Source organism: Pongo abelii, chromosome 1 (assembly GCF_028885655.2).
Source record: "Pongo abelii isolate AG06213 chromosome 1, NHGRI_mPonAbe1-v2.0_pri, whole genome shotgun sequence".
NCBI classification, from domain to species: domain Eukaryota; kingdom Metazoa; phylum Chordata; class Mammalia; order Primates; family Hominidae; genus Pongo; species Pongo abelii.
In genome coordinates, this window is record NC_071985.2 from 132621173 (window position 1) to 132647612 (window position 26440).

At 39.3% G+C, this 26440-nt stretch overlaps 1 protein-coding gene across 3 annotated transcripts; it reads right to left on the reverse strand.

The window, feature by feature from the left end:
- Positions 1-287: 287 nt before the first annotated feature.
- Positions 288-25832, reverse strand: RTCA (RNA 3'-terminal phosphate cyclase). 3 transcript variants are annotated; one of them, NM_001132824.1, is given in 11 exon segments: positions 288-659; positions 4867-4971; positions 6741-6835; positions 14696-14754; positions 16298-16422; positions 17056-17197; positions 18567-18625; positions 21343-21466; positions 23756-23899; positions 25436-25536; positions 25640-25791. In NM_001132824.1, coding segments are annotated over 11 exon segments (1101 nt in total). In that variant the 5' UTR covers positions 25685-25791; the 3' UTR covers positions 288-557.
- Between the last annotated feature and the right edge of the window lie 608 nt (positions 25833-26440).

Here is a 26440-nt window from a genome sequence, read left to right on the forward strand (position 1 = left end):
ACTCAGGAGGCTGAGGGAGTAGAATTGCTTGAACCCAGGAGGCAGAGGTTGCAGTGAGCCAAGATCGCGCCACAGAACCCCAGCCTGGGTGACAGAGCCAGACTCTGTCTCAAAAAAAAAAAAAAAAAGGAAAATGTTATTGTTGTCACAGCAAGTACATTTGCATAAAGTTGCCTCATTATACTTTAGATGTGATTTCAGCAAAGAGATTAGTATTATACCCAAATTACAGATCAAATCTATATCCCTGATTTAATTAATTACATAAAAAAGAAAAATGTATTTACTTCAGGTGTAAAGAGTATTTTATTTCAATACTTCAATATTGAAATCAGCTATGACACATATCCACCAACTGATATTTTTCATTGTCCATCTCTCAGGAGATATTCAAAGTGAGATTAATTTGATGAAGCATTCTCAGCAAACCTAGAACACTGTACTTCATCTTCGAATTTAAGTCATAGCCTTTAGTAAGTTACTTCCTAGTCATTATTTTATAGTATTTATGAAATAGTGCAATATATCAATGAGGTATCATTTAAGAGGCAAATACTCTATAGATTTGGATTTGTCATCCCAATTCCTTGGCATTCAATAATATAAGTATCTTTAGCAGCGTCTTCTTCATCTTCTGATTTCTTCACAATAAATTTAGCCTGAAATCAGAAGAGGAGTATATAAGTAATATGAAGAGAGATGGAGGAAAGAGCCCACAACTCCAACTTATGTAGGCAGAGAGTTAATGTCAAGCCCGTTTTATTGAAAAACCTACAGAGACACAAAGATCAAATGATTGATGAGAAAGAAACTTAATAGCCTAAAGATAACACATTTCATTGTACAACTATGATTCTTGTTCAGAGGTATACATACCTGTGAGTTTTGTCCAAATATATATGCCTGGGCCCCTTCCATGCACACTGAATCAGAAAGCTCAGATGTACAGCTTAGGCAAATAACAATTTTGAAACCTCAACTGGTAATTTTAACACAACTGTATTCCCTACGCCCTAAAATTTTTCTAAAACATTTCTACTTTTATCTTGTCAAGTAACAAATTACCCTTTAATTTCTTTACATTTTTTCTTGCTAATTTAGTTCCCTAAATATATCGTTCAAAAAATCCAGTTCAGAAAAGGTATGTGGGGAGGAGGGGTGGTGGTGGTGATTAACATCTTCCTTCATCTTTAATGTACTGGGCTTAATATCACATTTTTCACTTAGTAACTAAAGTTGGCTTTGAAATATTTTATCTGTATCATTGTATTTTGCTTTTGTTTTTGTTCTGTTTTTGAGACAGAGTCTTGCTCTGTCACCCAGGCTGCAGTGCAGTGGCATGAACACGGCTCACCGCAGCCTCAACTTCCTGGGTTCAAGGGATCCTCCTGCCTCAGCCTCCAGTGTAGCTGGGACCACAGGCACATGCCACCATGCCTGGCTAATTTTTAATTCTGTTGTAGAGACAGGGTCTCACTTTGTTGCCCAGGCTCAAACTCCTAGGCTGAAGTGATCCTCCTGCGTCAGCTTCCTAAAGCGCTGGGATTACAGGCATGAGTCATTGTGCCTGGCCTATATCACTGTATTTTGAAAACATCATTATTTTTAAAGCAAATGTGATTCATTTTAACAAAACTAAATTTACAATCAAAACAACTAGCCAGGTGCAGTGGTGCACACCTATAATCCCAGCTATTCTGAGGTGGAAGGATCATTTGAGTTCAGTTCAGGAGGCTGGCCTGGGCAACACAGGAAGACTCCTCACAACTCCCATCAACGTCTTAAAAAAAAAAATCAAAACAATTAAATAGGTTAAGTCTGTGGCAAAAGGATTTCAAATATGCCTAAAATCTTAGGATTCTTGGAAGTACAATTTGAAAACCATCACTCTGGGGCCTTACTGAATGAATAGTAATGTTCAAAAATTCTTTCACTTTCAGCATTACATGGTAATGTACTGACACAGAGTGGACACTTGAAATTACTGTTGAATGAATAAATGCTGAATTCTGAGCTAGATAACCATATTAATTAATTAGTAATATATGTATGTGTTTATATATTTTTCAAATTACAAGCATTATGTAAATATGAAACACAAGTAGCAGCTATGAAAATCATTTCTAGCCTATACATAAACCTACTTAAAACTACAAATATGTAGACCTGAAAGGAGCATAGCAGGCCTATCTAGCTTAAGTCTGATTTTACAGATAACTATTTACATTGAGACAAAGAAAGATAAGAAACTTGCCCCAAGTCACCCAGTTTATACACAACAAAGCTGAGCAAGATACGAGCTATACACAGGTTCATAGCACTTTCCATTATGTATACATTTCAAATAACAAGTAAGCATCTACCATATGTAAAGTACTGTAAAAAGTAAAGAATATAATGAATAAAACCTGATCTCTGCTATTAAGGAGATCAATCTATAAGGAGAGACAGACAAATAATAGTTATAAATATAGCATAAGTAGAATAACAAAAAAATAGAGTTAACACTCTTGACATCAAATACAACTTGCCTTTAATTCCCATCAGTCATTCCTACAATTTAACAAAAATTTATCTATGTTTCTTAATAACAATTAAAAGTATACATAATCAAGAATCAAACTGGGCACAGTAGCTCACAGCTGTAATCACGGCATTTTGGAAGCTGAGGTGGGAGGATCACTTGAGCCCAGGAGTTCAGGACCAGCCTGGGCAACACAGGGAGATCCCATCTCTCAAAAACAAAAAAACAAACAAACAAAAAAAAAAATTAGCAGGGCATGGTGGTGCACAGCTGCAGTCCTAGCTACTTGATAGGCTGAGGTGAAAGGATCACTTGAGCCCAGCAGTTCAGGGCTGCTGTGAGCTATGATACTGCCATTGCAATCCAGCCTGGGCAACAGAGCAAGCCCCTGTCTCTTAAAAGAAAAAAAAAAAAAGGCCAGGCGCGGTGGCTCACGCCTGTAATCCCTGCACTTTGGGAGGCCAAGGCAGGCAGACCGCGTGAGGCCACGAGTTTGAGACCAGCCTAGCCAACACAGTGAAACCCTGTCTCTGCTAAAAAGTACAAAAATTAGCTGGACATGGTGGCACACGCCTGTAATCCCAGCTACTCTGGAGGCTGAGGCATGAGAATCGCTTGAACCTGGGAGGCAGAGGTTGCTGTGAGCCAAGATCGTGCCACTGCACTCCAACCTGGGCTAACAGAGCAAGACTCTATCTTAAGAAAAAAAAAGGAAAAGAAAAAGGATCATCATACAAATAGGAGTAGGGCAGCAACAGTGGTTTTGTGTTTGGGACACTTCTGTAATGATTAATTTTTTAAATTAATATATGTTACTTTTGTCACTTTAAAAAATGCTTAAGACTAGGGCTGGGCATGCTGGCTCACACCTGTAATCCTAGCACTTTGGGAGATTGAGGTCAGAGGACTGCTTGAGCCCAGGAGTTCAAGACCAGCCTGGGAATGTGGCAAGACTCCATCTCTACAAAACATCAAAAAATTAGCCAGGTGTGGTGGCACACTCCCGTAGCCCCAGCTACTTGGGAGGCTGCAGTGGGAGGATCGTTTGAGAGCCCAGGAGGTTTGTGCCACTGCAATCCAGCCTGGGCAACAGTGTGAGACCCTGTCTCAAAAACAATAATAATAAAAATGCTTAAGATTAGCAACTTCCCTTATAAAATTGTTATAAATTTTATACTTCTTTATAAAATTACTTTATAAAGAATAAGCAAAATGGGAAATATGCTACATGTTACTGAAAGAAGCAAGAAATGAAACTGTATGCATTAACTACAAAAAATGCAAAGAGAAACAATTGAGGAGAAGAGGAAAACACCTAAATGTCAACTGTGGTTTTACCGGCAAGGGGAAATTATGAGAAGGCTTTTCCCCTCTATTTCCTATAAAGAAATTACATTAGTTTCATGATGAAATATACCTATTGTTTCTTTAAATTAACAATCCAGACCAGGCATGGTGGCTCACACCTATAATCACAACACTTTGGGAGGCCAAGGTGGACAGATCACCTGAGCTACGAAGTTTGAGATCAGCATAAGCAACATGGCAAAACCCCATCTCTACAAAAAATAGAAAAATTAGCCGGGTGTGGTGGCATGTGCCTGTAATCCCAGCTACTTGGGAGGCTGAGGCAGGAGAATCACTTGAGCCTGGGAGGCAGAAGTTGCAGTGAGCCAAGATCATGCCATTGCACTCCAGCCTGGGCAACAGTGCGAGACCCTGTCTCAAAAAAAAAAAAAAAAAAAAAAAAGAATCCTGTAGGAAAGGTATGAATATGAGCTCATACAATGATAAATCCTTCTTCATTAAAAAGTCTATGTCAACTCTACTAAATTTCAGAGGACGGTGAATATTAGTTTCAACAAATATTCTATTTTACAAATAGAATCAACAAAATAAAATGTCTAAAATTTTATATAAATTTTTTTTATAGCCAACTATGAATCCCTTGTGATTTGATATCACAGTTCACAACAAAACATCTTTACTTACTCTGTAAGGCAGTACCACACAGTGATTATAACACGGGTTTTGAAGTATGCTTTCCCAGGTTTGCTCAAAGCTCAGCTCTGCCACTAAAAATCCATGTGGCCTTGAACAATTTAATGAATCTCTCTGCCTCACTTTACTCATATTTATAATGGGAATAATAATAAATAGCCACCTACAATAGTTATGCTGACTAGACAGTTTAGATAAATTGCTAAATTAGCTCAGTGCCTGTCACACAGGAAACAGTGACAGCAATTATGATTACTATTAAGTTTCCTATTAAAATTTAACCCAAAATTGGCTAAAATAAAAATCAAAATATCAATTTCCCTTTCTGATAGAATACTCACCTTTGCTATTTGTTCAGCAAAATGTATCGCGGTTTGCGTATGGAGTGTAACTGGTCCTGTTTTTATTCTGGAAACTCCATTGGCTAATGCCATGAAAACAATCAGCTATTTAAAAAAGAACAAAGAAAAATCTCACACATTTATTAATATTTGGTGTTATAATTCCACTGCTGCCCATAATAAAAATACTACTAGAAATAAAAATTGCTAAAAAAGAATTTCTATTTCTTTAGGTTTCCAGAAGTACTCAGAAGATGACAGAAAACCTGTTACCCTAAGTCTGTGAGTAGTACAAAAAGCCTTGGTAGCAGCTCTCAACATAGAATTTTTTAAATTAATATTTACAAGTAAAATACAGAACAGTAATATATTTAGACCAACTATCTCTACAAGTTGGTATATATAATATGATGTTTATTCTACTCTCTTAAATTACATTTTAACAGCTGAATAGACAGACTAATACTGAGACTTTACTGGGAGTTTAAAGTAGACCTGGGCAAGAAGGAAGAGACTAGAAATAACAGAAACTGTCTTAAGAAACAGGTCAAGAAATCTCGAGGACTATATTTCTAAATGTGGACACTACTGATTTGGGATTAAGGAGACAAAAGTATGGTAGAAAGGAAAATCTATAAAGATAATAGACCATAAAAACGATATTTGGAAATATTCAGTATCACTTCTCACTGTGAGTGAACATGCTAAGTTTTTTTTATTTGTTTGTTTGTTTGTTTTTTGAAACGGAGTCTTGCTCTGCCGCCCAGGCTGGAGTGCAGTGGTGCATTCTCGGCTCACTGCAAGCTCCACCTCCCGGGTTCACACCATTCTCCTGCCTCAGCCTCCCGAGTAGCTAGGACTACAGGCAACCGCTACCACGCCTGGCTAATTTTTTGTATTTTTTCAGTAGAGACGGGGTTTCACCGTGTTAGCCAGGATGGTCTCGATCTCTTGACCTCGTGATCCACCCACCTCGGCCTCCCAAAGTGCTGGGATTACAGGCTTCAGCCACCACGCCCTGCAACGTGCTAAGTTTGAGAGTTCTGTGACACGTCCAAGTGGAGGTGTTGACAGGCATAGGGGATATTATGAGTAAGGAGTTAAAGACAAAGGCCTGGGCTTCGGATATAAATTTGGGAGTTGTTAGCATAAAGACGGTACTTAAGCCATGAGACTGGACAAACTAAGAGAGGGAGCAACTACAGAAAAAGAAAACAAGTATAAGCCGAAGTCCAGGGGCTCATCAAAATTTAGAAGTTGGCCAGGCACAGTGGCTCCTGGCCCTTAATCTCAAAACTCTGGGAGGCCAAAGTGGGAGGATCACTTGGGTGTCAGAGTTTAGGATTATCCTGGTCAACATACTGAGACCTCGTCTCTATAAAAATTAAAACCAAAAAAAGTTTTAATTTAGCTAGGCATGACAGCATGCGCCTGTAGGCCTAGCTACTCAGGAAGCTGAAGCAGGAGGATCACTTGAGACCAGGAGTTCGAGATCAGCCTGGGCAACATAGCAAGACTCTGTCTCCACCAAAAAAAAAAAAAAGTTGTTGAGAAGATGAAAACCACAATAAACTAGCAAAGGAGACTAGAATGTATGGCCAGTGAGATAGGAAGATAACAGTATTTCAGAAACCAAGGAAAGAAAATACTTCAAGAAGGAAGGAGTGATCAACTGCGCCAAACACTGTAGACAGGTAAAGTAAAATGAGGGGTGAAATTTGAGGAATGCAAATCCCAGAATATTTTTTTAAATTATTGAAGTAGGACTTGCTAATTAGTGTCTGAAAGTCAATTATTTAAATTGATATTCAATCTAATTATCACATATTCAAATCTAACAGGTTAGAGGGTTTTTAAGCTAAATGTGTCATTACCTGGTCTTGCAGATACTCATCCACAGTACCACCATGTCTAAGATTTGCTAATAGCATTTCGGCAGCTTCAATTCCAACTTTGTCTGCATTTACACCTTAAGATAAGCACAACATTTAAACAAAACAAAACTAATTACTAAGAGACAAAAAGTTTGGTATATCCCAATTAGCACTGTTATACAATTTTTAGGCCTCAAAAACCCACTCAATGCACCTTTTAGAACAAGATCTTTAGTTATTTAATATTCTGAGTGTTTGGGATACACAAAAGTCTTATACCTTTAAATGTACTAGTAGTGGAGGAAAATATAGGCTTCATTAGTCCTATTTAAAATGTACTAATTTATAAAGCCAGTTTATAAGTTAAGTTATGACCCTATAATGCTATGCCTCTATTTCAAAAATTAAAACTTGCAGCCAGGCATGGTGGCTCATGCCTGTAATCCCAGGACTTTGAGAAGCTAAGGTGGAAGAATTGCTTGAGGCCAGGAATTCAAGGCTGGCCTGGGCAACATAGCAAGATGTCATCTACCAAACAAACAAACTCCCCTCCCAAATCCCAGAAAAGCACGTGTGTTATAATTAGTCTGCAGGTAATTCCATCAGAATTAAAGAATTTGGCCCAGTGCCGTGGCTCACGCCTGTAATCCCAGTGCTTTGGGAGTCTGAGGCAGATGGATCACTTGAGGTCAGGAGTTTGAGGCCAGCCTGGCCAAAATGGCAAAACCCCATCTCTACTAAAAATACAAAATTTATCTGGGCATGGTGGTGCATGCCTGTAATCCCAGCTGCTCAGGAGGCTGAGGCAAGAGAATCACTTGAACCTGGGAGGTGGAGGTTGCAGTGAGCTGAGATTGTGCCACTGTACTCCATCCTGGGTGACAGAGCAAGACTCTGCCTTAAAAAAAAAAAAAAAAAAAAAAAATTAAAGAATTTTTTTAAAGTCAGGAAATTACATTTTATGTAAAAAAAGGGCATATAACATTATCAGATAAAATATTTCAGTTTTATTTCCTCTAAGATTTGAACAGGTATTAGCTTATTTTAAATATGTCAGAATATTTACCCTCTTGCCCTACTCCCTATCTCTCCATACATATCCCAAATCTTTGGTACAACACTGAATACAAAGTAAGTCTGTCACAAGTAGTAGAATGCCACATTATTATTTTAAGGTATTTACTCTCAACTAAAAAATTCTTGGCTGCAAATGAAAATGTCTTATGAAAAATGAAAATGTGGTTAGTTTTGTTTCTATTTTATATTTGCAAATTTACTTTATTATATATGATAAAATTTTCCCCAAAGTGGAAATTGTAGAATTTTAACTCTATTTTTCTTTGTTTTTCTTGTTTTTTCTTTTTTTTTTTTTTTTAGCAACTAGGTCTCACTATGTTGCCTGGACTGGTCTCGAACTCCTTAACTCAAGTGATCCTCCCGCTTCAGCCTCCCGAAGTGTTAGAATTCCAGGCATGAGCCATCATGCCCAGCAACTCTATTTTTCTTTATAGTAGTCATAATAATATAATAAATTACCCTCTTTATATTATCAATTGGCCAAGTATTTACGTGACTGAATGAAATGGTTTGAAACATGTTTTGTGAATCTTGACTTCTTGTTAGCCACTGCCATTTCCTCTTCTAGAAGATGGAGATGATAATAGCTATGCTGCAAAGTTGTTATAGAAATTAGAGATAATATTTATAAAGCATCTATTACCCAGACTAGTACATAAAAAGCTATTAATAATAACACAGGTTGAGTACCCCTTATCCGAAATGCTTGGGACTAAAAGGTTTCAGATTTTGGATTTTTAAAAAATTTTGGAATATTTGAGCCAGGCATGGTGGCTTATGCCTATAATCCCAGCACTTTGGGAGGCCGAGGTGGGCAGATCACTTGAGATGAGGAATTCGAGACCAGACTGGCCAACACGGTGAAATACTAAAAATATAAAAATTAGCCAGGCATGGTTGTGTGCGATTGTAGTTTTAGCTCTAACTCAGGAGGCTGAGGGACAACAATCTCTTGAACCCAGGAGGCGGAGGTTATGGTGAGCTGAGATCATGCCACTGCACTCCAGCCTGGGTGACACATGAGATTCTGTCTCAAAATTAAAAAAAAAAAAAAAAAAAGGAATATTTGGATATACATAATGCGATAGCTTGGGGATGGGACCCAAGTCTACACGTGAAATTCAGCTAAGCACGGTGGCTCACGCCTGTAATCCCAGCACTTTGGGAGGTGGAGGCAGGCAGATAGTTTGAGTACAGGAGTTCAAGACTAGCCTGGCCAACATGGTGAAACTCTGTCTCTACTAAAATAGCCAGGCATGGTGGCGCACACTAATAATTCCAGCTACTCGGGAGTCTGTGGTGGGAAGCTCTCTAGAGCTCAGGAGGCAGAGGGTGCAGTGAGCCAAGATCATAACACTCCACTCTAGACTGGGCAAGAGAGTAAGACTCCCATCTCAATAAATAAACAAACCTGAAATTCATTAATGTTCATACATACCTTACACACATAGCTTGAAGGCAACCTTATACAATGTTTTAAATGATTTTTGTGCATAAAACAAAGTTTTGTGGCATATTGCCACTTGAAAAGCTTCTGATTTTGGAATATTTCAGATTTTAGATTTTTGGATTAGGAATGCTCAACCTGTAGGAGTATTGCATACCCACTATTTATCTACCATGCTAAGCAATAGAAACCAGACCCTTTGCTAAGGAGGCATTTAAAATACACATATATGAGAAAATTAGAGGATAATTAAGTGCTAACTCTGTGATATAAACTATATACCCGACAGGAGTTCAGAAAAGTAAGAGATTATATAGGTTCTAGAATAATTTGAGGTTTCATAAAGCATGAAGGACTTAAGTGAGTCCTTGAAAAACGCTAAAATAGGGATGGAGGATGTAAAGGAAAAGGAAAGAACTTCTGGCTTTGTAGTACTAGAAAACAGCAGGTACACTAAAGTTTTCTGCCATGTAGCAAAGAATTCCTCAGAGCCATTCACATTCCTTTCCACCCAGCCACCTTGATAGTAACGGTATGAATGGTTCTACATTACTAACTGCCATTACTAGCAGTCTGTAGCAACTGAACATAATAAGCAAAATATGAGAATCTTGCTTATTAGTATTATACACCCCAAAAGCAAAATCTCAATTTCTTCTGAAATCTTAATGCTTTTCTAACTAATTGCCAATCTTCTCACATTTTGGATGTTTTTAAACAAAGGTCTCAAGGACTTGTTTTAGGACATCAGAGAGATGCCATGAGGCCGGCACGGTGGCTCACGCCTGTAATCCCAGCACTCTGGGAGGTAGATCACTTGAGGTCAGGAGTTCAAGACCAGCCTGGCCAACACTGTGAAACCCCGTCTCTACCAAAAATACAAAAATTAGCCGGGTGTGGTGGCACACACTTGTAATCCCAGCTACCTGGGAGGCTGCGGTGGGAGGATTGCTTGAACCCAGGAGGCGGAGGTTGCAGTGAGCCGAGATTGCTCCACTGCACTCCAGCCTGGGCGACAAAGCAAGATTCCGTCTCAAAAAAAAAAAACAAAAACAAAAACAGAGAGATGCCCTGAATTACCACATACACTGAGGGAAGGAAGTAAGGTGCTTGCTATAAGTGAGGCAATTTCTATACAAAGGAAATAAAGATTGATTAACCAGAGGCACAATTCATTTCAGCAGATTATTTTGCTCCCATAGTAAAGAATATAACTAACTGTAAGATAAGAGTAATGAAAGATCACACAGATACGCAACAATGGAAAGACAAAACACATTCTGTCTATAATGCAATCACTTAAAGTTGGAAGGGATCCTTAAACATAGATCACGATCACGGTCCAATATCATTTTTCAGATAAGGAAAGCCCAGAGTCACTATGCATGATAATGACAGGACATGGGACTAAAATTTAGGTCTTCTCACTCTCTGTTTAGTGCTCTCTATCATAACACACTGCCTCAGTCTAAAACAGCGAGATTTTCTCAGACAAAACAAAATCTCACCCTTTTAAAATAAAATTGAAGAATGTTATAGTTAAAAAGGATTTTGGAGATTCTCCAGGCTAATCTTCTTGCTCAACATATAAGGAAACTAAGATCAAAATGGTTTTAGTAACTGAGACAATGATAAAGACATCCCTAGTTACAACTTCCTGCCTCTACCACCTATGGTGGTATTGACAAGCAGCCAATGTTCCTTCTGGTGATAACCCTAAGAAATTAGGATTCAAGGTCTGGTAGTTTTGTTTTATTTTTTTGAGACAGGGTCTTGCTCTATCACCTAGGCTGGGGTGCAGTGGTGTGATCTCAGCTCACTGCAACCTACAACTCCTGGGCTCAAGTGATCCTCCCGCCTCCTGCCTCAGCCTTTGGAGTAGCTGGGACTACAAGCACATGCCACCATGCTCAAGCAATTTTTGTATTTTTTGTAGAGACAGGGTTTCGCCATGTTACCCAGATTGGTCTTGAACGCTAGGGCTCAAGTGATCTGCTCATCTTGGCCTCCCAAAGTGCTGGGATTACAGGCATGAGCCACCACACCCTGCCCCTAAATCCAGTTAATTTAAATCAGAAATGAAAGGGGATCTGGATAATAGAGGTCATGACATTCTCTCTGAGATCCTTAATATATAGACAAGCTAGATTGAGAAGACCACAAGTTACTTTTGCATTCGCTAACATCTCATTCGACTGACGTGCATGATAGGAAACAAGGAAGGATACCAGGAGGAGTCAGTCAATCTCAGCAGGCATGTTGCTCTCTCCTCTATTCTCTCCTAACACCCTAAGTCTAAAAATAAGTACTGTGTACTCTTACAAGTGTTTTATCCAAAAACAACTTCAAAGTACAAGTTGTTTCATGTGACAAAGTGAGAAAAAAATGCTGACAGAACATTAGAAAATTTTTTTCAGTCCTGGTAAAAAAATTCCATGTATTACTGATAAAGTAATGATCCCTTTACAATCAATCTCAACGCAGCATATTGAAAATTATCATCCACCCTGGCAAACTAACTCTACCCCCTATATTCACAAGAGGTAAATATATCCAGTTACCTAAGCCAGACATCTAGAAGGTCATACTTTACACTGCCTTCCTCACTTCCCATACCCAACTGGCCACCAAGTATTGTCCATTCACCTTTGCAAATACCCTTTTATCAGTATTCACCTCTCTAGCCCAGCATTCCTTGGCATAGGCCCTTACCATTCTGACCTGAATTGTAATAAACTCTTATCTTCCTGCCTCCAATATGGCTTTCTTCTACTTCTCTGAATTATCTTTCAAAAACTCTCATATCACATCCCTCATTAAATGCTCTATATTTCAGGATGAAATGTAAATTCCTAGATATAACCTATAGCCTTTCAGAATCTGGCCTGTCGATCTTTCTGTTGTCATCCCTCTCCATTCCCTTACCCAGATCTATTATCCACTTGCAGTTGCTTGCTCAAACACAGAACACTATTTTTTTGGTGACAGGGTCTCACTGTGTCACCCAGGCTGGAATGCAGTGGTGCAATCATAGCTCATTGCAGCCTTGAACATCTTAGGATCAAGCAATCCTCCCGCTTCAGCCTCCTGAGCAGCTGGGACTATAGGTGTGAGCCACCATGTGGGGCTAATTAAAAAAAAATTTTTTAAGAGATGGGATCTTGCCATGTTGGCCAGGCTGTTGTCAAACTCCTGGCTCAAGCAATCATCCTGCTTCAGCCTCCCGAGTAGCTTGGACTAAAGCTGCATGCCACCTCACCCAGAATACTTTTGTATGTCAAATTTCTTTGTCCTTCCTCCTTAGCTCTCACTTTTCTATCCAGCTAACTATTTACCCACAGAACCCACTGGAGGACCATTAAATGGCAGAAGGCAGATTTGGCATCAGTCAGTCCCCAGAAGGATTCACTTTGCTTCCCCTGTATCCCTATGGTACCCTGGGGATACCACTGTCATAGAACTGGTCTATTTCCTCTGCCAGAATAACCCAGGAGGCAGGAATCATAGCTGTCACTTCTGAATCCCTAGTACACAGTACCTGGCACATTTGGTAACCAGTAATACAAACAAACTCACACTTCTCCCTAAGTACTTATTACTTGTAATATGTCTGCTCCTAGTCTCCGTTTTATATTTGTATTCTCTTTGCTTCTAAAGACTCTTGTAGATAGTGCATGGAGTGGCTCAATATCCCCACTGATTCCTCACTGCACCTAATATGTAATTAGTATATGCCAAATACATATTTTAGATCACTATTTCTCAAACTTCAGTATACATTAAAAGCACCTGGGAAGTTTGTTAAAATGGATTCCTGGGCCCCACTCCCACGGATTCTAATTCAATACGTCCGAGGTAGGTCCCAAAATCTGTATTTCTAACAAACTCCCAGTTGATGCTGACAAGTTTGCCTGTCTGCCAACCACATTTTGAATAGCACAGTTTTAGACAGAATTCATTTATGTGAGTTCAACTGGAAATGGTGATTTTATTTATTCTCTTGATCAGATTTGATGCCCAACTAGTTCTAGATTTACCAACTGAGCAAACTGAAGAATTCCTAATTTTTTTTTGTATTCAGTAGTAATAGTGTGGCTTAACGGCATAGCTAGGGTAAACATTTTTATATGTTTATTTATTTTGCAAAGACAAAGTCTCACTACATTGCCCAGGATAGTCTTGAACCACTGGTCTCAGTGATCCTCCCACCTCAGCCTCCCAAAGTGCTAGTATTACAGTTGTGTACCACTGTGCCCAGCTTGGTAAGCATTTTTAAAGATGCTACAAAGTAGGAATAAAGCAATCAATGACCATGCAAACAACTAGAAGTTCACCTAAAAGTTGCCTGGTTGGTAAAAGTAACTTTAAATATTAACAAACACATGCATGTATGTATCTTCTCTCTCTAATATACCAAACCTTAAACAAATTTCCCTTCACAAAAACATTCAGAATTTTGAAATCACCAGTGTAATAACTGATGCAGAGAAAAATCATCAATAGATGTTAAAACCACTGGATGAAAACTGTTATGGGAGCAGGATAATCAGATGGCCTCAAAATATTTTCTTGGATCACTAGTTAATTATAAAGGTAAAAGGAACTTTCATAGCAGACAGATCTGCAGGACACACCTCCTTAACCAAGTGATCACACTCAACCTCACCAATAAAGGAGAAACTAACATCATGTGCCCCCTGCCGTGATACAGTGGAATGTACACAAAATCATCTATGTCATATTCTTAATAAAAATATTTAATCTGAATATATCATGAGACAATCAGACAAATTTAAATTGTGGGAAACCGTGAGAAAATGGCCTGGACTCTTAAAAATGTATCAGGAAAAGAACAACAACAAAAAAAAGGTAATGGGAGGATTCTGTATTAAAAGAGGGACTAAAGAGACTTGAGAAACAAATGCTATGTGCCCCCCCCCCAAAAAAAAAAATCCCACATCGCTCTAAATAATATTTTGGAAACAATTCATTATGTATGAAGCTATCTGGTGTGTCAGAATAAAACAGACAAATTCTTCAGGTGTAAAAATGGTATTATAATTATGTAGTTATTGCTCTTTGGACATACATGCTGCAGTATTCAGGGGTGAGACATGGCACCTGCAACTTATATTGAAATGGCTCAGAAATATACACAACAAACTAAATGTTCATAACTAGTGAATCTAAGAGAAGGTTGTATGGATGACTAGTTGAACTAGTCATTCAACTTTTCCATAGGTTTGAAATTTTCCGAAGTATAAAGGTGGGAGAAAGACTGAAAGTCTGAAAGTGTAATTGACTCTAAAAGAGAATCAATTAACTACATCCTTTTAAACTTTCATCCATCATTCTATAACATTCCAATCCTGATGGATTAAAGAATTCTGCAGTAGCACTGGGAACTATGGACCCCCTTCATTTATCTTACCTCGTTTACCAAGCGATGATCCAGCAAACAAACAGCCAGTGGAGGTCTCAGCAATAATTCTATGCAAGAAAAAAAGTTATTACTACCTTTGCTATAAATGTTCTAAATGTATGCAAATACAACACAAGAGAACAATGACTATTAAATAGGCAGAACTAAATCTGGGCAACAAATTGCAAAAGTAAAAATTCTTCATCCAGAGTGGCATGATTAACATTGTCTATCTTAATCAGACCAGTAGTATCCTTTACCACTTGACCAGGAGAAGTCACACCAGATTCTAATTCACAGGTTAAGAAATGTCTACCATGCCCCACAACAAGTTACCATGTCATTAGCACTAAGTGGTACCATTTCACAGGCATACAGTATTATAAAGTGTTTCAGAATTATCTTAAATAAAAAGGTCATTATGCAGAGACTTTGGTATTGTTCTATGGTTTTTAGATAGTATTATCATAAGTAGAGCAAGCATTTACTTTAAACCTTTTAACGGAAATTCTGAATGAGAGGATTTGGAACTTAAATATTCACAAATGGTACTTTTATACTTCAAAAACATCAGTTAAAGAATTTGTACTGATACCTAAATCTATAACTCCTAACTGAATTAACATAATAGTTCTAGTCTGGATTTTTTTGGTTTTTTTTTTTTGAGATGGAGTCTCGCTTTATCGCCAGGCTAGAGTGCAGTGGTGCGATCTCAGCTCACTGCAACCTCCGCCTCCCAGGTTCAAGTGATTCTCCTGCCTCAGCCTCCCAAGTAGCTGGGACTACAGGTGCGCACCACCGCGCCCAGCTAATTTTTGTATTTTTAGTAGAGACGGGGTTTCACCATGTTGGCCAGGATGATCTTGATCTCTTGACCTTGTGATCTGCCCGCCTCAGCCTCCCAAAGTGCTGGGATTACAGGCGTAAGCCACCGCGCCTGGCCTCTAGTCTGGTTTTAAAAAGCTCTTTGCTATATTTATTTGTGAATTGATTTCACATTTGAAGTATTTTATGCACTGGAAATATTCTCATAGGACTAGCTTTAAAGCCTAACTTCTGATTAAACATTTAAGTTCACTATATAAGGGAAAGGGATCTTATAAGGTAACAAAAGGCAAGCCATCCTCAGAAACAATTCAGAATAATTGTCTTAATTTATTGTACTGGTGTTTTAGGTAGGAATGTCCTTAAAAATATAAATTGAGGCTGGGCGTGGTGGCTCATGCCTGTAATCCCAGCACTTTGGGAGGCCGAGGCAGGCGGATCATGAGGTCAGGAGATCAAGACCATCCTGGCTAACACGGTGAAACCCCGTCTCTACTAAAAATACAAAAAATTAGCCGGGCATGGTGGTGGGCGCCTGTAGTCTCAGCAACTTGGGAGGCTCAGGCAGAAGAATGGCATGAACCCAGGAGGCGGAGCTTGCAGTGAGCCAAGACCACGCCACGGCACTCCAGCCTGGATGACAGAGCGGGACTCCGCCTCAGTAAATAAATAAATAAATACTTCTTAAAACTATAAACTTAACCAAGAAACCCTACAAATCTTTAATTTAATTACATAACTATTTTAGGGCTCTCAACTAATGTGTAGGAAAAAGTATTGTCTCACATTATTCCATTTCCATTGCCAAATGCTTGGTCTTTAGGTTCTTGAACAGGCTGGATGTTAACATACAAATCCCGGATCTCCTTTCTGATGCATCTAACTGCTGCCGCTGCCATATCTTTTGCTACCTATTTTAGCAAAACAGAAAAATAGAATAAAACAATTACTGATTATTTGGAAAATTGTTTTCAAGACTTCAAAGACACATAAAATAATTGATAGCTTTTACATGCATCATTTAATAACTTGATTTTCAAGACAGCACTGAATTTTTAAAAATGCTTACACAAATTAACTTTATTTTTGTTAATTAATGTATCCATTAATATATATATTTCATCTTTTATTTTAGGTTCAGGAGGTACATGTGCAGGTTTGTTACATGGGTAAATTACATGTCGCTGAGATATGGTATATGAATGATCCCATCACCTAGGTAGTGAACACAGTACCTAATAGTGTTTCAACCCTCAGCCCCCTTCCACCCTCCTCCCATTAGCAGTCCCCAGTGTTCCCATCTTTATGTCCATGTGTATTCAATGTGTAGCTTCCACTTATGAGAACATGTGGTATTTGGTTTTCTGTTCCTACATTAATTTGCTTAGGATAATGGCCTCCAGCTGCAGCCATATTGCCACAAAGGACATTATTTCTTTCCTTAAAAAAATGTTAAGTTCTCTCAATTATTTCAAAATTTAGTTGACATAATACTTATCAAGACACACATATATTTTATTTCTAAGAACATCTAGACAACTTACTTTAAATGGCAAAACACCAGCAACGAAAGCTCTTCCATAAATCTTAGTCACACAGCCACGGTCAGTTAAATTTACAGGGTTCAATTGTTTAACTGGTGACATTCGAACAATCACTTCACCACCCCCTTTTGGGTAATATCCCCTATGAAAAGTATAACAAATGCCCACATAAACTGATTGCATGACAAAAACAAAGCTCTATATTACAATAAAATGACATGTCAATGATATTCAAACGTAATCCATGGAAAGGTCTAAATATTTTGGGTCTGTATTTTGTAAAATTTTACACATTAAAAAACAAAATTTTGTCTGTACTATACAATGTGGTAGCCTTGAGATATGTGAAACTATTAAAATTAAATAAAATTTTAAAATCAGCTCCCTAGCTGCACTAGCCACATTTTAAGTGCTCAATAGTCACATTTGGCTAGTGACTACCATATTAGACAGCATAGATATGGAACATTTACCCCAATGCAGAAAGTTCTATTTGACAGTGCTGTTGTAGAATATAAGCTCCTTGAGGGCTAGACTTACCTATATTGTTCCTGCTATTTTCCTGTGCCTAAAACAATGTCTGGCACATGGTAGGTCCTCAAATAAATATATGATGAATATTTAAGTAGCAAAACACTTAAAAAGTTTTAATTCAATTAATTGGTGTCATTTATTCTACAGCAGACGGTGAGAAGACAGTACTCCTCCCCTCAAAGAGCTCACTATCTGGTAGGGAGATGGCTCCACACACTATCTACTAGAATACAGGTCAGGCTATAAGAAAGGCTACAACATAGGTGCAAATATGAATTCTGATTGAGGCACAATCACAGTTCATAAAGAATTATAAGTTTCATGTTGAAAAAAACATAGGATTTCTAACTTTTGGGAGAGCAGGGGAAGAACAACATGAACAAAGACACAAAAGTCCAAAGGCACGAAGCATATTTAAGGAATAACAAGCTAACATATTGTTAGAATACATAACACGTTGAAAGGAGGAAAGGGACGAAGAAGTTAGAAAAGTTAGGGCAAGACTTCAAAGCACTTAAATGCCATACCAAGAAATATGGCCTAGTGATTGTGTGGCAGAAGGGAAACCTTAAAGAGAAATAACTTGAATGCCCAACGTGTTTCTTAGGAAAACAATTCTGATCACATTGTGGAAGATAATTCCTTTTATGACCCCTTAGTGTCTAGTCCAGTTGTCTACACACAGTGAGCACTTAAGCTGTGCTGGGGCATGAAATAACACTAGATATGAGGGTACCTCAGTGTGAAAATTCCCTTGAAAGTATTTTCCCTAGAAATAAATAACCATGATGTGTAGCTGCTCTCAAGTCCCCATGCCCCTGCTGTTCATTATTTTTAAGCCACAAAGTACAATTACTTCTTACAAGAGATGCAGTGTATTAAGTGGGTACCAGAAAGACAGTTCTTTAAGGGTCTAACTTTTCCACTACTTCTAGCATAAGTAGTAGATCCTAACATTTAAGAAATAAGCAACTTACCTTGTTTTAATGTCACAATTAAATACGAAACCAAATTTTTCAACAATTGGCTTGAAGACCTGAAAAAAATCAGTTTTTATCATTAGGTTAATCAGCAATATTCACTGATTTAATAAGTGTATTTATTAAACAAAAGTGCTTTGCTGGCTAGTAACTGGGTGCTATAGGCAAACGGTGTTATAAGAATATGCAGGCTGGTTCCATTTTTTCAAATTAAAAAAACTGATATGTAGCTAAATTTAAAAGTTTGACATTTATTTAATCAGAGCTATGCAAGTCTATCTAACGAAAAAAATTGGAACTTAGGATACTTTATATCAGTGGTTATTCTACTCCAAAGGCCAATACTTCCTCATGCATCTCAATATAGTACATTTAAGAAATGAGGGGGTATTGGTGAAGAGCATTCCATTCTGTCATCTCAATTTTTTATACAGTTGAAATCTCATTCCACAGACAATGCTTTAACATTATAAACATAAGCATTTTCCTGACATAATAAAATTATTCCTAAACAAAATCTGAATGACTCCATGGCATCCTAGACTAATTGACTTAACGGTTCTCCAAGTTTTCATTATTAGATAATGATATATCTTATATAACGATAATTACAGTATACAATGCTCTGTTCAAATACCTTTAACATTTATCTTTAGCTGCATTTTGCAATATTGAATTAGAGTAGTTTCCTTGAAGTCAAATTACTAGGTGAGGGGAGATTAATTTTTATTATACATCCCATCGAACTGACTTTAAAAAGATTATACCATCTATTAGAATTGGCAGTATTTCAGAGAAAGATGGTGTTTAAGCCTGATGTCTAAGGCAACTCTTTGAGATCTACTCTAGAGATTTACTTATTTCTCTGGGTTGTTTCCTATGTATCCAGGAGGTATCCACGTTATTAACCTTGTTTTGTGTTTTTTTTTAAAGGCAGAAAAAGCTTAACAAATAAAAACCTGAAAATATCAAGTGCTAGGATGGATACAGAACAGCTGGAACCCTCTATTTGATATTTATTTTTATTTTAGAGATGGGGTCTCGCTTATTACCCAGGCTAGACTCCAGCTTAAGCTCAAGAGATCCTCCCACCTCAGCCTACCAAGTATGAAGCAGCTGGGACTATAGGCACACACCATGGTGCCCACTTCAGCTGGAACTCTCATATAGTACTGGTAATAATGCAAAATGTAGCCACTTTGGAAGCTAAAATAACCTGGCTATGTATTATAAAGTTAGACATTTGCTTATTATAACAACCCAGCAAGTATTTTCCCAAGAGAAATGAAAATGTACAATCACACAAAAACTTGTATATGAATGTTAACAGTAACTTAATTTATAATTGCCAAAATCTGGAAACACCCAAATGCCCTTCAATAGATGAATGGATATACAAACTGGTACATCCATATATGAGAACACAACTCAAGTTTTCATTGCAGATACAAGCAACATGGATGAATCTCAAATGTATTATGGAGAGCAAAAAACCCAGACTCAAAGCCTACGTACAGTATTATTCCTTATATGACATTCTGAACAAAAGGCAAAACTATGACGGAAAACAGATCAGCAGTTGCCAGGGGCTGAGGCTCAGAACTGATGACAAAAACGTATAAGGGAATTTTTTAGAGTAATGGAACTATTCTATGTCTTGATTGTGGTAGATGGTTCATAACTGTGAATCACATCACTATCAAAAAATCACAGAACTGCATGTTAAAAAGGGTGGATTCAATTGAAAATTACACTTTAATAAATCTGGAAAAAAAAGATTATACCACTTTTCTCTCCCACTAGTTATATGAGCATGCCAGTATTTTTTAAATCATTTTTTAAATGTTTGATCCTAGAATGGAAGGGGCTTAATGGAAAAAAAAAGTTTGCGTTTTCCTCCAAATCATAATCCTTGTATTTATAAAATAACACATCACAATTGATATAATTTATATCACATTCGAGGTGTTTTTTGTTTTTTTAAAGACAGCATCTTGCTTTACCACCCAGGATGGAGTGCCAACATAGCTCACTGCAAACTCAACCTCCCAGGCTCAAGTGATCCTCCCGCCTCAGCCTCCTGAGTAGCTTGGACAGGTGTGCACCACCATGCCTGGCTAATTTTTCTGTGTGTGTAGTGTTTTTTGTTTTTTATTTATAGTTTTTTTTGTAGAGATGGGATTTCACCATGTTGCCCAGGCTGGTCTTGAACTTCTGAGCTCAAGTGATCTGCCTACCTCAGCCTCCCAGAGTGCTAGGATTACAGGTGTGAGCCACCACACCGGGCCCTACACTTGAGTTTTTTTTTTAAATTCACTATAAACACTATTATAAGATATAACAACAAACTTAAAGTAAACATAATTCCCCACCCCCTACTGCAATAGACACATTTGGGAGGCTGAGGTGGGAGGATCCTTAGAGCTCAGGAGTTCAAGACCAGCCTAGGCAACATAGTGAGGCATCGACTCTACAAAAAAAAAAAAATTGGCTGGGTGTGTGCCTGTAGTCCCAGCTGCTCAGGAGGCCAAGACAGGAGGATTGCTTGAGCTCAGGAGGTTGAGTATGCAGTAAGCTGTGATCATGCAACTGTACTCCAGCCTTGGCAACAGCACTGTCTCAAAAAAAAAAAAAAAAAGAAAGAAAGAAAGAAAAGACACCATGAAGAGATAAACAAGAAAGTCACAAAAAAACACTCAGGATATATTCAGAGAATGGAGGCTCAGAAGCATGTATGAGATCATCTTAGTTTGTCAACAACAAAAGCCCTTACCATCACTGTATAATCGATCTGTGGTGCCATTTCGGCATTAGTTCCACCTTTCAAATGAAGTTCTGATGGAGAAGCAGCAAAGAGAACACATGGCATTGAGACCTGCATCAAGAGGCACACACTCCTAAGAAGAAGGCAGAAGGGGCTTATTTTCATTTTCTTTTCTGCATTTTCTTTTCAAACTCTTAAATAAGCTATATTCTTGTTCATCACTACCAACTAAAGCACAGACAACTGTGAAGGCAGGTATACGCCATTGAGTTTCTAGTTAAAAAACATTTTAGTGTCTGAATAGTAAAATCCTGAATTTTAAAGAAAAACAGTATTTCACCATAGAAAAAAATAGCTTTAAATGATAACCAAACCTGGGTCTGAATCTTCAACTAAACACATTAGCTGTGTGACCTTGGCTAAGTTCTGATACTTTTCTTTATATTACAAAAAAGTAAAAAAGAAAAAAATTAAAAATAAAACCTTCTTCAAAAGTTTTACAAAAGAATTCTTGAAACTAGCAGTTTATGAAAATGCTTTCAAAACAGTGAAGGTCTGGATATGAGTAGTTACTATATAACAAGGTACTGTTCCAGGTATAAAGTTAAGATATAGTTCCTGTCATTGTGGAGTTCATGATATGATAGAATAATATTTTATGCAGCCATAAAAGAGAATGAGTTCATGTCCTTTGCAGGGACATGGATGAAGCTGGAAACCATCATTCTCAGTAAACTAACACAGGAACAGAAAAGCAAACGCTGCATGTTCTCACTCATAAGTGGCAGCTGAACAAGGAGAACACATGGGCACAGGGAGGGGAACATCACACACCGGGGCTTGTTGGGGGGTGGGTGGTAAGGGGAGGGAGAGCACTAGGACAAATACCTAATGCATGCAGGGCTTAAAACCTACATGACCAGTTGATGGGTGAAGCAAACCACTATGGCACATGTGTACATATGTGACAAACCTGCACATTCTGCACATGTATCCAGAACTTAAAGTATAATAAATAAAATATTTTAATAATTTTAATAATTATTAATTTTAATAATAACAAACACTCACAGCTTGGCCGGGCGTGGTGGCTCATGCCTGTATCCCAGCACTTTGGGAGACAGAGGTGGGATGATCACTTGAGCCCAGGAGTTCAAAACCAATCTGGGCAACATAGTGAGACTCCATCTCTACAAAAAATTTAAAAATTAACCAGGCATTGTGGTGCACACCTGTAATCTCAGCACTTTAGGAGGACTGCCTGAGCCCAAGAGGTCAAGGCTACAGTGAGCCATGATCATGCCACTGCACTCCAGCCTAGCAGACAAAAAAAAAAAAAAAAAAGACTGATAGCTAAATATTTCACATGGGAAGTTTTAGTGAAGTAATCCTTGCTTTACTTGCCTGTTTGGTCCTTATAGTCAAATAATGTGAGAAATCACAAGAAATAGTTATGTAACATGATGAATTTCATAAAGTGAAACGTTTGGTCATTATCTTTTCTTTTTTTGAGACAGGGGCTCCTTCCATCACCCAGGCTGGAGTGCAGTGGCACAATCTCGGTTCACTGCACCTTCCACCTCCGAGGCTCAAGCCTCAGCTTCTCGAGTAGATGGGACTACCGGCATGTACCACCACGCCCAGCTAATTTTTATTTATATATATAAATATACATAAATATATAAATATATATATATGACGGGGTTTTGCCATGTTGCCCAGGCTGGTCTCAAATTTGTGAGCTCAAGCGATCCACCCACCTCGGCCTCCCAAAGTGCTGGGACTACAGGCGTGAGCCACCGCACCTGGCCTGGTTGTTTTCTAAATGAGCCATTATCTCCCTTCTCCAAAGTTAAGTGAAAGCAATCATATTCATAAGTAGTTTGAAAGGGAATTCAACATAGCCTCCTAGCTACTAAAAAACAGATCTTTATTTAACTCACTTACACAATGATGCTTAAGTATTGAACTGGGAAGCCTCTATCAGTAATAATGAATTTCATTAATTCAATAAATATTTATTGGACAGGTGTGGTGGCTCACACTTATAATCCCAAAACTTTGGGAGGCCAACATGGATGGATTGCTTGAGCTCAGGAATTCGAGACCAGCTGAAAAACATGGCGAAACCTTGTCTCTTCAAAAAATACAAAAATTAGCTGGGCATGGTGGTGTGTGCCTATGGTTCCAGCTACTCAGGAGGCTGAGGTGGGAGGACCTGTTGGGCCCAGGAGTTACAGCTTACAGTGAGCAGTGATTGCACCACTGCACCCCTGCCTGGGCAAGAGGGATACCTTGTCTCAAAAAAATAAAACATAAAAGTAAGGAAACAAGCTCATAGACGTTAAGCAACTTGCCCAGAAAGTGGCAAAACCTGGACTTAAATCCAGGTTACTTAAATGGAATGTTAAGTGATACATACCCTGCTGTCTTGGTATCTGCTGTGTGGATTCCACCTTTGATCTTCTCTGGTGTAAAGGTTATTTCTGTTGAGCCAATTTCTGCCCCCTCCAGTTGCCCATCACACAAATCTCGAATCATTTCCAGTCCAGATAAATGTTGAGGCCTTCAGGTCATAATACTGCATCAAAACGTGTGCATTCAGACTGCCTACATCCCCACATTTTATGACAAATTTATAAAACTGCAATGGCAAGAAAACAGCAAGGTCTAACCACAGTAAGTGCCACATCTTCAGTGTCAGCTTCCTTTTGGATTTTTATGCACCTAGACTACCTGCTAGTATGTATCATTTTAACGCTTCCTTGCAGACCAGTTATTTCTGACTATAAATACATACCCTGATATACTGCTGCAAATTAGAAGTGTGCAAAAGAAGAAAACTAATAGTTATTTCAGTGCCACCAGTCTCGCCTGCACTTGACTGAACAATCTATGGTGCCTGTATGGGCTGAACTATGTTCCCCCTAAATTCATATGCTGAGACTGTAACCCTCCGTATCTCAGAATGTGACTATATTTGGAGATAGAGCCTTTAAAGAGATAATTAAGTTAAAATGGGGCCACCATACAATCTTACTGGTGTCCTTATTAAAAAAAAACAAAAAACTAGAACATACAGAGACGCTAGGGGCAAGGTGCACAGAGGAACCTCCATGTGAAGAGGCAAAAAGAGAGGCCTGGAGCAGATCCTTTTCTCATGGCTCTCAGAGGAAACCAACCTTGTCAGGACCTTGATCTTGGACTTCCAGCCTCCAGAACTGTGAGGAAATAAATTTCTGTTGTTTAAGCTCCACTCCGTGTGTGGCATTTTGTTATGGCAGCCCTAGCAAACTAATACAATACCTACAGCCTAATGAATTGGATTCCCCTGTTGGTGAACTGGAGGGCTGCAAACAACTATGACAAAGGCAATTAACATTAACATATATCAGTAATTGCCTTTTGGTAATTTCAAAACTGTAGGCAAAAGACTGAGACCGCTGATTTATTAAAATGTAATAAATACAGAATACATACAAAGCAATCAGTGTGGCTTCAAACCTGGGTCCTCTTCTAACAGGTGCATGTACCTGAAACTCAACTATTGGCATGCCCAGCTACCCAGACAGAAGAAATAAGGTCAAATGTCAAGGTGTTTCCCGCTCCACAACAGATAATTCGGGTCATAACAGATCTCTGGAGGTATGAATGAAAGCTGGGATAACACATCTCAGGATCCTTTCCTGTTTTATGATTCTAAAACTGACAGCAGCACCAGAATGCACTGGTTAAAAAACAGGGTTTCCTCTGGCCTCACAAGCATTTCTGCCCTATCTATCTTGCCAGCTCATACGTGCTATTTGGATATTTGGAATGCCCGGTGAGGTGGGAAAACATTTTAAAAGCTAGCTCTTTAGCAAATGAGACTATTTAGTCAAATAGAGAAAACTCGAGACCATTTCTAAATTCACCCCTCCACGCTTTCAAGACTTTACAACACAGGCCACCGCCCAGGCAGAGTGTCCCCGCCCTGGATCGCCCATACCTGCGTCTGGGACCTTCTGGGTTCCACCACTCGGACTGCCGATGCCCCAGCCCGGCAGCCCGACCCCCCGATCCCCCAGCTTCACGGCCCAACTCCCCCTCCAGCCAGATTTACCTCAGGCCTGGCGTGCTCCGGCCGGCTCGGATCTTCTGCACCCGCAAGGGAAGGCCTAGGAGACAGCTCAAGGCCGTAGAGACTCTCAGGATCTGGCCGCCCTGCAAAGGGTGGGGTACAGGGAGAAGAGACGTAAGCACACCGATGGTGAGAGCTCCCCTCCCTGGTTTGGCTGCAGCCCCGGCCGCTTCGCTCTGTACTCACCCCTTCCATGATGCTGCCATCGACCTCCACCCGCGGCCCCGCCATGGGGGGCACACTGGGGCCCAACCCGCAGCGACAAAGCCTCCGCCGGAGCGGGAGAAAGAAGAGACGTTGGCTCCCGCCCAGTAGTTCAGAAACCTCGGTTCACGCCTGAGGCTGCAGGAGCCTGGCGAGAAAGCGGGAGAAGCGTCGCCTTTCGGGACACTGGAGTCAGCAGAAACGAACCTCCGGGTTCGCCCAGGTCCGCAGCCAGCGCGCATGCGCATAGCTCGGCTTAGAGGAGCCGCGCTGGGAACATTGCTGTCCCGGCGAGGAAGCTGCCGGAGAAATGAGATGACGGTCGCGGGGGTGTCCAGGAGCCCTGAAAGATTTGTGCCCTGGACACGGTAAAATCTGCAGGTTGCAGAAAGTCTCAACTGTAAGATAACTCTTCCAGTTATCCTGCAGGCTTGTGCTTTATCTCTGTTTTGTGGGTAAATATGTGTTTATATCTGTTTTCTCGAGGATCCTGGCATACCCCGAGGTGCCGACTTTTAGAGCTGAAGATGCAAGAAAGATCGGGACCCTGCGATGCACCGAAGCTGTGTCTCGAAGTGTATGCGCCCTGGTGCATTGATACTCTTGGCCTTTCGTTCCTCGCGGTGTGCGTGTTTGTGTATGTGGAGTGTGTTATCTTTGTTTCTAGGGTGACACACCATTTATTTGAGGGGCGGGCAAGGCTGAATCGCTCGTTTAATATTCTGAAAAGCCAAAGTTATGCCATTTTGCTTGAGAGTGAGTGCAAGCTCTTGACTGCAAGGA

Excerpts from the sequence above, each read along its gene's own strand:
- RTCA (XM_054532509.1), bottom strand. The coding sequence starts at position 25,684 with ATGGCGGGGCCGCGGGTGGAGGTCGATGGCAGCATCATGGAAGGG. Across the intron at positions 23,900-25,435 it reads CGGAGCACGCCAGGCCTGAG|GCCTCAACATTTATCTGGAC; the intron begins GTAAATCTGGCT and ends TATGACCTGAAG. Across the intron at positions 18,626-21,342 it reads AGATCGATTATACAGTGATG|GTCTTCAAGCCAATTGTTGA; the intron begins GTAAGGGCTTTT and ends GATTTTTTTCAG.